General features: G+C 42.3%; 1 protein-coding gene across 1 annotated transcript; it reads right to left on the reverse strand.

The window, feature by feature from the left end:
• Positions 1-109: 109 nt before the first annotated feature.
• On the reverse strand, positions 110-7,744 carry lpl (lipoprotein lipase). The gene is made up of 10 exons (XM_034531224.1): positions 7,494-7,744; positions 6,410-6,615; positions 5,634-5,813; positions 4,890-5,001; positions 3,888-4,130; positions 3,115-3,357; positions 2,275-2,395; positions 1,834-2,016; positions 1,632-1,739; positions 110-1,505 (listed from the first exon to the last, which is right to left on the reverse strand). The coding sequence occupies exons 1-10, from the start codon at positions 7,594-7,596 to the stop codon at positions 1,454-1,456; spliced, it is 1,551 nt and encodes a 516-aa protein (XP_034387115.1). The 5' UTR covers positions 7,597-7,744; the 3' UTR covers positions 110-1,453.
• Between the last annotated feature and the right edge of the window lie 7,066 nt (positions 7,745-14,810).

The following is a 14,810-nucleotide window of genomic DNA, read 5'->3' on the forward strand; positions in this document are numbered from 1 at the left end:
CAGGAATATTTGAATATCTGGTTTATCTCTTTATTAAACCATGCTGGGCTCTTTATTATTACAGTGCACTGCATCGCAGTTCATGAAAGTAAATTCACTGAACAGCTGGCATGGAGACGAATTTAATTGATCTTTCCAAAGCCTAGTGCATAAAATGACAAAATGCTTCATTTATAAAAAAGAAAATACAGATGACAATGGAAGCCTCCCAAAATATATTACAGCTTAATATACAAATATATAAATGTACATTCAATAAATACAATATGAAGTATTCTTGAGGGGTATTATGGTTAACATGTAGGCCAGTCCATCACCAATTATCAGGTATTGAATATTTATTTTAAGCAATTTTAAAAAGTGAAATTTGACCTTTTCAAAATAAAGGCACTTTGAAGACAGAGTTATGTCAATGAGATAAACTACTGCAGGTGAAACACTGTTGGCCCATGCATAAAGTAATTAAGGAGCACCTAGTCATTACTGGATTTAAAAGTGACCTCAGTTGAATTTCAGGAAAGAAATACCCAAATGAATTGGACCGCGATCTCAATGACCTTTGACATCTAAATGGCTGCATCTAAAGTGACCAGTGACATAATAACCAAAATACAATCAAAGAACAAGAACGGCTTCAAGAGATCAGATGTTAACGCATTACTCATATTTAAAATATATATATATATATATATATATATATATATATATATATATATATATACATATACATATATATATATACATATATATATATATATATATATATATATATATATATATAGATATAATACTGATTCAAAAATGTATTTACAAAGACCGCTGTGATTCTCCGTTCAGTAGATAGTGAATACTTCTTTGGTCTCGGTCGATTGTTCGTAATTAGTGGTTCAGTAAAGAAAAACATTAGAGACAAAATTATCATTTTGCACATTTAAGAAACAAAAAAACAAACAAAAAGATGTGCCTAAATTATGCCTATCACTCTGAATCATTTACACATCAACAATAATCCAAGTTCACAAAGGCAAAGAAAACACCACTTCAGGGGTTAAAAGTACATTAAAATCAGTATGAACCCTATATATATATACATAGGCTACAGAAGCATAAACAAAGGATTACAAAGGTATGCAGCGAATGCGACTGAAAGTGTACATTTGTTGTATGTGAGCACATCATCACGAAGAAACCTGTAACATGTTTCAGCAGCAGAATATGCGAAGAGACAGGACAGAGTTTGTGAGCAGACGGATTTCCAGCACTGTGGATGAGGTTGTGTTGGTTAAAGTCATGAGGCACAACAGGAGGACGATTTAGAAGAATGAAAAAGAAGGCAGCATTCAGTATATGTCTAGTTGCTTGGTATGGCTTTCCCAGTGTTGCTGTGTGCGGTCCATCTTTGGCTCTGTGTGTAGAGATGGATGCTGCGCATGATGTGTGTTCAAGTGCAACTTCAAGCGGTGTTCTGCCCAAAAAGACTGCCCTGCATTTTCAGCTTGTGCATCCTGCAGAGAAGAAAAGACAAAACAGTGAACAGGAGAGCTTCTGCTTCCGAAAAAACTGGATTTTGAAATACATCAATTAATAACTGACAATGAATAACATATACTCGAAGCTTCTCCTCGACTTACAATTTCTCTTTACGGTTCATGTTGTCTTCTTTTGACTTGACAAAGACTCCATCTTCTCCGCCCCTGACGAGGTAGGCAAACTCTCCTTCCTTTGCGCTGAAGATCACCCTGAGATGGCACGGAGGGAAAAGAAAAGTTACAATAAATCTATCCTAGTTTATTCTAGATAATCGCGTCTTTGTGATGGAGACAAAGAACTTACTTGGACTGGGTCTCCCCGGACTTGATGCGCAGTTTTCTGATGTGGAACTTGCTGCTGCCCCACCAGTCTGACCAGCTGATGATTGTGTCCTTCTCCCAGCGCAGCTTCACGATCATCAGGTCTCCAATATCCACATCGGTGGTGATGAGGAACGACAAAGTGGTGTTACCTTTCATGACCGGCCTGTGGGGCGAAAAGAAGAGCAGCGTTCAAAGGTCAGCGGCTCAATTTGGACTGTCTGTCTGTCTGTGTGTGTGTGTGTGTGTGTGTGTGTGTGTGTGTGTGTGTGTGTGTGATATATGCAGCAATGGTGCCTTTATGGTCTTCATTCACGAAACACCATGTGTTTACATTTCTTTTGTAATTTCCACATGCATGTTTTTTTTTGTTTTTTTTACATGACGGTGTTGCAAAAAGAATCGCGCTGTTTAATATACGTACATTACGAAGGAAATGTCCTCCTTCTCTCCGTGGGTTCCATACAGAGAAATCTTCATTGGCTGCTCGGTGAAGCTCAGTTGGTCGTTGCTGAAGAAATGCACCTTGACTTGATAGTGGAAAACTACGAGAGAAGAAACAAGAGTTTACACTTGGGACACGATCCCACGCAGATCGACGGGCTCTCAGTCACTGGCCCACATCCCTCATAAACCACTACTCACAGTTAATTCAATACTTTTATCGGCCTAATGTAACCGTCCTCCGTCTTCATGTGACTGTCACAGTGCTGCATTCAAACACAGATTTGTGCTAAATCCTGGCTTGGTTACATTCCTACACCCTCATATATATCCATTACACTATAACTGTTTACCAAGCAAGATAATCCTTGAACAGAAATAATGCAGACTTTGATCAAATTCCTTAAATAAACGTTGCCATTCATAGTGTATCACATGCAGTGGTGTCGCATTACCTCAGCATGGCCCCAAGCAACTAAAATACCCATGACCTCTTCTTCGTGTGACCTCCTTAATGTCTGCTACTTTGTTTACATGTCTACAACTGCGTGAACACAGTGTGTCGTCTATGTGTACCAATGCTAACTGTACTAATATGAATTACAGCTCCAAGCAGCCACATCCACACTAAGCACATTCAACAACAGCTCACACACGGAGGATTACTCCTATTAAGGTATGTGCATCCATTAGCTTGAATCTTACTAATCCTAATAAAGTACATAAACCCAGCCAGACTTTTTCTACAGTAGTTCAGAGTATTTCTTTCTTGCAGTGCACAGAACACAAAGCCTGCATGTTCCACTCCCCCCGCGTTTACCTTTGTATGGCATCATATCACGAGTCTTGAGGTACATCTTGGTACTGCGGGACATGCGGACCTTGTTGATGTTGTAGCCCAGCTTGTTGCAGCGGTTCTTCCTGCAGCTGAGGCACATGCCCTTGTTGAAGGCCTCTCTGGAGTTGCAGCGGTAGGCCAGGCTCTGCTGCTGGGTGTTCAGCAGCGAGTCGATGAACAGGTGGATGGAGCGCTCGTGGGAACATTTGATGAGCTGGTCCATATCTGAAGCACACAGAGTACAGGCGCCGTGAGACCTCTGCGCTTTCATGCAACAGTGGAAATGTCTTCCTCGTGTGAGGCTTTTACGGCATGTGTCACTTTTAACCTTCAACTACCTTGCTCAGTTAAAAATGAATCTCTGGCTGCTAAGACTGGAGGCAAACATATTTTAACTGTAGCCTTGAAGGCTTTTATGTACTTTAAGTGTCCTACACAAGGCTATCTTGACAGCACCATTGTTGCAAAAAGAAGGTTTGTAACACACCAGGTCTGAGCAACCGGGGGAAAACCTACATTTAAGCTTTTAATTTTACATGTACATTCCGGGACACATTACATAAACCAAAGAGCATAAATTGTCTGTGAAAAACACTCCATTAGTCGCCACTGGAGTCTAATAATCAGGGCAGATACAAGCCAACATGCCACTAGTCATCTAGTTGAAGTTTATTAAATTGTAACCAAACCCAAAGCATCATCACAGGCACAAGTGTACTGAGGAACAAACAGGGAGAAGTGTTTGGAGTCCATACTTTGGAGGCCCTTGATGCCTTCTAATGCGATCCCCATCAGTGTATTCTGGATGTCGCAGCCAGGCTGGAAAGTGCCTCCGTTGGGGTAAATGTCAATGTGGCCTACGGGTCTCTGGATGCCGATGCTGCGGTCTGGGGAGCCCCTGGTGTTGGTGTGCAGGACGTCCACAAACTGGGCATCGTCTCGGGACAGGGTGAACTGGTTGTCCGCGTTCTCAAAGGTGGGACCAGCAGGATCCAGGCCTATTAAAAAAGGAGATGGAGGCAAATTCCAGCGACGCTTCACCAAATAATTTCTTTGTTTTGCACAGTTCTCCATAAATAATGAGCCTGTAGATCATAAAAGACCCATAAAAGCTGAATATAAATGCCTCTTGAAGGATCACATTTATGGACTGATCTATCCGATACATGTAAACAGTTGAGTGTGTGTTTCTTTTGGTCTCTTTTCTTCATGTGCAGCTCTGCAGAACCACTGAAGCTCAGGACAATGTGAAGTGGTAATTGTGGGTTGTTAATGGGCTCCTTTTGATCACATTAAACATATGATTGTTCGAAGCAGGTCAGAGAGATATCCAAGCTCAATAAACTCCATTGAGACAAATAGGGGGATTGGACCCGCATACTGACCGACTGGTTCACAGCACACTTACAATACGGGCCTGGAATGGCCGGCTGATCATATTTCCCAGTTGATTTTATGAGTAGAGCCCGTATGTTACATTACTGTACCATTATGGTATGTTTGCACGCATGAATTCCTTGGCTCCGAGACAAAATGTAGATATTAAAGTGTCTGTCAAATGAGCCAAGATGCTAAAACCCAATACACATGGTTGTAAATGTGCTCGTGCAAAAAAAAAGAAAAAAAGAAGGAGGTTACACACTGCTCTAATGGAGACAGATGAAGTCAATGGCACACTTCTCAGTGATATAGATCTCTGCTCACACTGTTTGTAAAGTAGGTCGATCATGATCCATTGGTTAAATTGACAATCTCACCCGTTATCCTGCTGATTTTATGGTCTGTGAGGTCTCCGGCAATTCCAGCCACGTGTGCTCCCAGACTGTAGCCCAGCAGATGAAGCCTGTCCCAGGGCAACTGCAGCTCTTTCTGAAAGCGAGGAGATGGATCAGATGCGCCAGAAGAACATGACCACATCACGTAAAACAGTTTAAAGTGAATCCCACAGACTTGCCGGAGGGATTCAAGCTAAAAGGAGGCTGTACCTGGCAAAGCGCTCTGTTCAAGTGTTAATGGAGTTTGGGGCATAATCCAAGATGAAGATTCATTTGTGTACTTGTATGCTTTGCCAAAACCTTGCAAGCTTTAAACTTGGACGTGACGTAAATGAAAAAGGACAAACAAATGAAAGCGGTAGTCGTGCCAATACCCCTTTTTGCCATTCAATCGCTTGAACAAAGTCTGAGCTTTGCAATGAGAGGCTGCTGTGAGCCACAGACACAGCCTTAAATCGCCTTTAATCATAACCAGTAGGAAAGCATATCCGCAGCAGCACCACTGGGCTCAAAAGCATTACACCATCAAATGCAAATATGTCACAGATTCTCCGGTTGCTCTAACTTCGTTGCTGGTAGATTAACGCAGAATGAAGTGACATTTTTGGCGATGCAAAAAGCACTGTGGCAAATCTACTTATTGACAAAGAGGATGAGAAGAATATGTTCCAGTTGTTTGTCAACTCCATGTCAGCCGGCTGGACACTGATCGATGAAAACACTCACTTGTATCCACGTAACGAACTTGGCCACGTCGCGGCCCACTAGTTTGGTGTAGGCTGCAGAGGTCGGGTAGTGCTGGTTGGCGCGGGTCAGCCAGTCCACCACGATCACATTGGCACTGGGCACACGCTCGTAGAGAGCAGACACCAGTTTGGGCACCCAGCTCTCAAACATCCCGGTCACCTGTAGTAACACACACACAAACACACATGGTCAAACACGTCTCAGAAGTAAGCTGCAGGGTGGCGTGATTCATTCTGGCCTTGGCCCTCTCATTCAGTGTGTTGTGGTTGGAGAGAAGCCAAAATGTCTTCAGGTTCAAATATTTAAATTTCTAAATCCCATTATAGGAGGATATGCAGGCTCTCTGTGTGGAGAGCTAACGCACTGCTCTCAGCCCGTCTGCTCGGAAATGTGCATTTACGATTGTATTCATCTCATCCGTTTAGACTTGGCTCAACATTCCCAATTTCAACATTTCATTGGCAAGACTCAAACTCTATTGTATGTTCAGATTTATGGCTTTGTTTTTAAACTGGTACTAGTGGTAGAATTTCACTTCAAAAGCATCTCAGAGCCAGAGGAGAATTACAAGTGTTTCACCAGAGGACCAAAACAAAACAGAGCACATAACCTACACAATACACAAATAAATACTTAACTAACAAAGCAGGCCCCCATAAGAACGACCTGCTGCGATACCTGCGATTTGAATATGCTTTTCTATCGTACTGCATGGTGGTAACAACTCCACATGAAATGCATTGAGTTCAGCATACCGTCCAGCCATGTATCACAACGAAGGTCTGTGTCTCGGAGTTGAATTGACACTCTTTGATGGTTTCTGGCCTGCCGGCCACGATGTGGCACATATCCTCATCTGGGATGTCGACGGTGCGCAGGGAGAACTTGGTCACGATGTCAGTGTAGTCTGTGATCCATTCAGAAGTGGTCGCCAGGGGAGTACCGGTGACTGTGCTGTTTACTGTTACAAATAGTAATTAGAGCATTATGGTACGATAGATCATTATGGTATGATATAAATGTAGAGGATTGCAAACTGGCAAACTGACCAGGCAATCAGTAAATGTAGAACAATATTATTACACCTTTTATTTCTATGCATCCATACAACAACCAGACAGCAATTTGTAAACAGTTTTATCACAAATTGTGATAAAATTGAGAACAGAATAAACGCACCGAAACCACAAACGGAAAACTTTTTCATGCAAATTACGAAACATGCTGCTTTTCTCAAATTAAATGACCTCTGATTGCACCAGTGTGTCAGTGAACCACGAGAGACGTAGAGCAGGGCTGTGTCGCCCCCTTTTGTATCCACTGTATTTCTACCACAATAAAATTAATTAAACGTTAAAATATTGTTAGGAGCCTGGAATTCCTTAAGAGATTCAGTTCAGTTGAAAAAGACTGGATACAACCTAAACTAATGAGATTATTCCACTGGGTCTTGTTTTGTAACGTACTAGGTTTTTAAAAATCCCTCCCAAAAAATGGCAGAAATAATCTTTCTAATGAAACATTGTAGAAAATAACGCGCTTTTTGGGGGGGATTGTACAATAGTCTTGTTTTGGACTGTTAATTTTGTCTTTTTCCTCTATCCAGACAAAAGGCCAGTAGCAGCCGCTTTTCTTCATGCACACATGGACCTGAATGGCATGAAAAAGGATGCAGACCTGAGCTGTGAACGCGTTTCTCGGGGTTACTCTCGGTCAACGCGGAACATCACGCAGGAATTAACCTGATCCCCGCGTGTAATTGCTGCCCCACCAGAGCTGCGGATGATTCATAAAAATGTTCTTTAACTGAAGGCAAACAAGCTGATAGGTCGCTCTTACCAAACACAGTGGTGGTGGTGAGTTCAGGGTCAGAAGAAAAAGTTGCAAAGATGTTTCCCAAAATTATCCAAACAGACAAAAAAAAGATATTTTCTTTTCCCATATTATTGAGATGTGTTTTTTTCTTCTTAAATATTCTGAATTAAAAGTGCTCTGGGTGTCGGCGGACCGGCTGTATATCCAAGCGTATGATTCAAAACACAAAGTGGTATGGAGTTGCGGTTTAGGAGTAAAGTTGCTTATGGTCTGTCACTGTTGCCGCTGCAAGTCATCTTTATGGGTGGCTCATTTGAATATTCAAACATGATTGGCTGAAGGTTAGAAGGCGGAGTTTAAACTTTGTCCCAGCTCTGAATCACGACAGGATAATCGTTCCCAACCCGCTGACTAACTGCAGCATCTGTAGGATCAGCTTTCATAGAAACGGTCTCATCAGTGTCATTTTTTAGAAAAATACAGTAAAGTTGCCTCAGACGTTAGGACACATTTTCATTAAAAAGTATTTGTTCATAACTCACAATTACATAAGTGAAATTCCTTCATTGAAAATACTTTTAAAATAAAAGTATGCAAGTATTCTCAGCAAAGCTGGGTACATTATTTTATGTTATATTTGTTGAAATTCTTCTTATATCCCAACAGTAATTAATTAATTAATTAATCAAATAAAACCACGGAGTCCTCTAACATAGGCCAAAAAGGATTTAAAAAAGTAAGTACTCAATGCAGACACATTTGTAATATACTATTACATGTACAACTGATGTATTATTGATGTACAGGATTTTACTGTTGTTGTTTGTTGAGTTACTCATTTTTCTATGCCATTGTAACATGTTTTTTATAAGCTCATTGCATGTTTTGTTGTAAAGTAACAGGTAAGCTAATTGTAGCCTTTAAAATAGGGTAATTACAAAAAATATTGTATTTCCCCCTGATCTTTGAAGTGGCACTAAATGGAAATGATCAAGTAGCGTATAAGTACCTCTTTCTTGAATAAGATAATATATAACATTATATCCAGTAAATTTATGGCTCTTTTACTTGCAATTCAATGTCAGTTTATTTCATTCAAAATCCAGTCAGCATCAGTACTGCGCTCCAAGAGCCCTGGGGATACCGGGGACATCACCAACCGGCTTTCCCTCTGACATCGCCCACCCAGACTATATTCTATGCTTCACAGAACATGTTAAATTTACTCAAATACCTAAAGTCAATAATCACTGACTGACATTTATACTATTCCTCGCAATCTGCATTCACACTCATGGTTTCCATCTTCTTTACTCATCTAATCTCTTCCGTCAGTCTAACTTTGTTTTAGGTGTTATTAAATGTCAATCACTCTAGCCTACTCAACACTGGCGTCACTCGCTGGCAGAAGATGCCGTTTTTGAGCGCGAGCCGGCAGCATGGCACCGGCACCAACATGTAAATCCTTTAAAAAGGTGGTGCTGAAAAGCTCAGGGAGAAAAAGAAATGTCTGGAGGAAGGTGCATCAAAAATATTTAATAATGTCTGACTTATTTGGGAAACCACCGACTGGTGACAGCGATTTGAAGTTGTGGCGTTGACTTGGCCAATGTTAGCATGCTTTTCACAGATGAGGTGACGTTCCCTACAAGCTAGCCTAGCGAACGTTAGCTAAATAAATGTCAAAAATTGAGACCGTTATGTATTGAGTGGGCCGGTCTGACGGTAACTCCCGGGCCACATTTTTCCTGCAGTCCGCCCCCGGGCCCTGGGTATATATCAAAGACAAACAATTAAAGATAACTAAGACAATTTAATCACAGTAATAACAGCACGTGTATGAATTATAGTCTTTTCAAAACCAACAATTCATCACACTTCTCTAAATATAATCACCGACATGTCACTGATGTTCATTAAAAGATTTAGTTAACTGATGCCATGGTGTTGTCAGTCAGAGACCACTGAAGTGTCTGAAAGCTCCCGTTCCCATTGGTGGACCACTGGTGAGTCTGCACTCGAAAACATTGACAAATCACAACTGGATCCCAAATTATTGAGAGAGAAAAAGGGCGCTTGAAAAGCTAAAAATATAATAAATCAAGAAAAGTGCATCCCATCTCCTATCATGTCATATAAAATGAAAACAAGATCTTAAGACATTCTTTATGTTGGTAGTTAAACCCCTTTGCGGTGCTCGGGGGCACAGAAGAAACTCAAAAATGGCTGAGGAATCAAAGACACATGTAAACTGAGAGTATGCATGAAGGAGGTGTGTCCGAGCCCCCACGAGCTTTATGCTCGTGGGAAGCAAGTGAGAAGTTAACCCTTACTTTTTGTCTTGTTTATCTTTACCTGCATAGTGGTCATTTAACATGTGTGTTCTGTTCACACTGGCTTTATTGCGTCATTGTTTGGGCTCCAACAAACCCAAGTGATGCATGTGCAAACAATAACAACAATTGCAAATTCAAATTTCCTGCAAATATCTTCTTTCTCCCTCTGACCTCATTAGAACCAAATAGAAAAGTGCTGGACTGGTAATCCTTCCCTTGTGCCGCAAACTGATCTTCTACATTTGCTGACACATCACATGTTGATAAGCAGTTCTCATAAAAATCAGAGAAAGTCATGAAATCTCAAGGTGATTAAATACATTTTTGGGGATGTTCACAAATAAAAACTCAACATAGCTTTTAATGCTAATGCTAACAAATAAATAAATAGGAAGAAGCTGATTAACTTTCCTTCATGAAAGACCAGCATTTTCTGCACAATTGAATCCCGAGTCATCAACTTCTGCTTTTTTCCTTCTCTAATTATGTTCAAGTATATGTCTATGAGGAGGTGTGTTTATATTAATGCGATTGTCAGGAAAGTGATGCTTATGGCCAGACCAACAGGCCCAACCCAGTGTTTAGAGAGGAGGAACGCCTATCCCCCATCGTTCACTGCTTACTGTCCTCGACCCCAAGGGAGACACCACAGAGATAAACGACGGGGCAGCGATATCATATCCTGTATGAGACACACCCATGGCATGTTTCTGAACTTCTTGAAAGTTTGAACGCGGAGAATAAGTGACGTAGAAGAAACACGGAGGGTGAGAAAGAGAGCAGCAGCTGATTGAAGACAGGCAGGCGAAATGCGGTTGTCAACGGTTGTCAGTAGCGACGGGTGGACTCTGCAGCGGACAAACCGCCTGCGGTGTGTTGTCTTGTATACAGTTTACGATATTTATTTATGATGTCAGTTTAATGTCATTCAGTTCTTCTGAGATCCAATTAGTTTGGCCTTGACCTTGAGACCATGCTGAGGAAATTAAAAGATCGCTGCAGAGAGAACATATATTTCCTGCTGGCGAGGCATTCCTTCACCATCCTGTTGATGCTTTCTCTTCTGGAGTCTTTTAAAACCTAAAAGTCTGCCCATTAGTTTCACATTCCTCTGTTTGCACTTCTGAGAGATTATGAGCAGAGCGGTGTTGAGTAACGGCGACTTCGTAAATCTGCCGAATGTTTGAGGCGGTGGCATTTGGACTCCATCTGTTTCTTTACGCGTGTTTACGACCACTGGAGCAAACACAGGTGTAACTTCAATCCCAAATAACAACAACACACATTCATGCTCACATGGACTCTCTGGAAGTGGGACGTAAACCTCTTCAACATGTGTTTAAGCAGCCGTGCAAACACACTCTCTCTCTCTCTCACACACACACACACACACACACACACACACACACACACACACACACACACACACACACACACACGGTGAAATCCTCAAGGCCTGTGCTTGTTTTTCAGAGGTAACAGCATGTGCTTACAGTATGTGTTTTCCACACTATTCCTGCAGGCTGGAGAAGCGGCTGCTGACCGACATGTGATCTGGTGTTGTATCGTAATGTATAACACTCATGTGACTTCCTTTTGATTTGGGGCTACACCTCCATCTTCTTCTCCGTCCCTTTAACTGTATTATTTGTGCTAGGTCCTCTTCTCATCGTGTGCCATATCTCCGTTGACACTCATCACACGGTGTTCTCCTTTATCCGAATGTTTCCGCTCTCGTTCTCGGCCTACGCTCGTCGAGACACAACAGGAGACGGATTTCTGCTGAGACCTTGAAGCCAGCTGAGGAGCACAATGTCAAGGAAGACAAACAAACTCGCATATTGGGTTTCGCCAATCATACGGTTAATTTCACATTAATGGCATGGAAGCTTAAGAGGCCACTTCTAATTTGCCAACGCCAGAGGGAATCTTAGCTTTATTGCCCATTCACAATCCATCGGATGAATCAGGACAGAAAGAAAGAAAGGCTCCTCAGTAGTGAGTTCAGAGTTCAGTTTTTTTTACGAGCCGCCTACTAAAGACACAGTACGGTAATAAAAGAGCCTCAGAAAGACTTGAGTGTGTGAGGAGGCCGATAGTTTATGCTTCTATTCAAGGGTGACAGGAAGAGGTTGCGTTATACACTTGTGCCGGCAGTTTAATGAGGAAAACCTAATTGATGTGTGAACTGCGCACGTGACATTCGGGTGTTTAAATCTAATATACACTGAGAGTGTCTTGTGTGTGTGACCTTTATATTAATCATAAAGTCCTCACTTTTCAGTAATCTACAATACTGTTCCTGGAAAACCTAGTTGTGTCAAAATCCACTTCTGTAGAATTCAGGAGATCGTAGATTATTATCATTACAAATTAGATTAGAGCGGTTTTACGAGTGAAAAAGCAGCTGAAATCACTTCTGCCGCCTCGCTGTGAGCCTATATTCTTTCGCGGGGATGATGAGATCTGTGGAAAGCCAGAAACATCTGCCATCTATTATATCGTGTTTTACGGAAGGACAAATAATGTGTGGAGAGAAATATGTTTCTGGAGTCGCTGCATCCATTTTTTGATCAACCATGAGTCTGACGATGTTATCAGAGCTCAATGCTAAATAAGTGAAAGAAAGAAGGAAAGAAAATTGACTGAGCCTGGGCCTAAAAATGAGAGCCCTTTTCCTTTTGTATTATAGGATGACCTCATGGGATCAGCAGGAAGCAAGACACATCAGCCTTCTTCTTATATCATGTTTGACACATACAGGATATAAATATATATTTACATTCTTGTCTGACAATTGGATGAGGCACGCATGTATATACTCCGATAGTGTGTCTGCACGCTTGTACAGTATGTGCCGAGGAATAAGTGTGAATAGGAAAAACACATGCACACGCACACAGAGTAACAAATGGGCTGAAGGCCGTACATCTGTTGCTGCGTGTCCTCTGTAAGCCAGGTCCTACAGAGAGCTTCCACTGTCCCCTACACAACACGTGCGCAGTACATGTGTGCGTGCATGCGTGCGTGCATGCTGGACAGTTGAGTTTTCTCCAGTGTCTCCGTCATGCCTGTACATTACAAAGAGGGCTTTTGCTCATGAATGTTGGTGATTATGTTTCAGGCAGCTTGTGATGTCGGGGTCGAGGGAGGCATGCAACAACGTGTAACCAGTCTAGTCATAATTCCTCAACTCTCTGATGACCCAACTCGGGAGGGAGAAAAGATTTCATCGCTTTTTGATTTGAACTGCTCCAGAAGAGGCCAGCGTCTGGCCTGTAATTCCTGTTGACTCCTGTTTGAATTATTTGAATCATTTTGCAACCGAATCTTATCTGAAACTAAGACATGATTTAGGAACAACAGCACACTGGGATGACCCGTCTTTGGCCTTCGCTCCCTTCTCTTCTGTCTGCCCACTGTCTTAGCTCAATGTCTTTGGCAGGCGGAAATCAGACTTACCATCATCCCTCCCGTTTTGCTGCCCTGGTTGGGATTTCCCCCCAATCTAAACATATGTTATCTGTCTGTGGTTTTGCCTAAATTCCTTAAAAACCCTGAGCATTAATGTCTTTTAAGGATTGCAAAATACATCACACCAAGACTATATGATTGGTCAATTTGATGAAGATATTTTCAACACACATTATTTGGCAGAAGCAGGGCAGGGTGAATACAGTAGATATACTATTTATTTTCTTATCTCTCTCCCTTTCTGCATTTGTTTGACCCACAACACTGAAGCTCTGCAGACCTTCTCCTCCCTGCAGGTCGAGCTGTTTGAGGTTGGAGTTCCCTCAGCTGCCTCAAAGAAGCTCCTGGTGGATCCGCCTGTGGGGGTCTCAGGGCTGGTGTACTCCAGACTAACATATGAGAGGAGCCTGTGCACATGAGCGCACCACAAACATCAGATGTGAGGCCCATCGTGTTGGTCTGTTTCTCACGTGAAGGATGCCCGGTGGGGGCTCTGGCCCCTGCTGTAGCCTCTTGCCATACATTCACAGATGTGCAATACCTTTAACACAGATTAACCATGTGATTACCGAATAAAAAATCTCTGCAACACATTCGCATCTTCAGGCCATGAACGGGAGAGGAGAGAGAGACACACACGAGACATGGAGGACACTTCAGACAAGTCATCGGGACTGAGAGAGAAAATAAACACATTCCAAAGGCCAGGGCAAAGGATGTTGCACAGCACGGGGGTGAAGTCGAGGATCTGTGGTGTTTGTGTGTGTGCGTGTGTGTGTGTGTGTGTGTGTGTGTGTGTGGGGGGGGAGGGGGGGGGGGGCATTCCTTTTACATTGACCTCATTGTGAGTGCTTACATACACATACATGCCTTTAAGGGTGTATGTGTCCAAGTGAAGTGTCTTGGGCCTTCTCCAGCTCAGTCATGTTGATTTTAGCTGCCTAGTTCTAGATCTGGTGGACTCTTTGCACTGCTGGTCACTGGTGCATGTCCTCATTTTATCCCCAACATCCTCTCACTCACAAGTCATATCTTCTGTGCCTTTATCTTCCGTCACAAGTTTTCCCACTTGTAGCGCTGCTGTCATCCATGTCCACGTGGATGCAATAGCCCGAGTGCGCAATCGTCAGTTCTAATTGTTGCTTATCATGTAAAAGTAAGGATTTCAGCTGGTTCTACTGTTGCACTCATTTAATATGCATAACAACATCTACTAAATGCCTAAAGTATGAATGGAAACAACCATTTCTTGCCTCTATTTGTGATTATATAACGCCCTCTAGTGGACACATATAAAACGACAAGAGGAAAACGGGGAGGATTAAGCTTCAAGGGTTTAATGGACTGATTGATACTAAGACTGGAATTACCGTGTGCTGTTTTGGTGTCTCCACGCTCAGCAGCCAGATAAGGGTCGACAGGTGGGTGGGGGAGGGGCCAGCGAGGCTGTCAATGTCACAGGCTGATGCACATCTCTGAGCCTGCTTGTTGTTTTGTGTGACCGAGTTGCAGACCTGCAGGTTTGCAACAG

Source organism: Cyclopterus lumpus, chromosome 4 (genome assembly GCF_009769545.1).
Source record: "Cyclopterus lumpus isolate fCycLum1 chromosome 4, fCycLum1.pri, whole genome shotgun sequence".
NCBI lineage: Eukaryota > Metazoa > Chordata > Actinopteri > Perciformes > Cyclopteridae > Cyclopterus > Cyclopterus lumpus.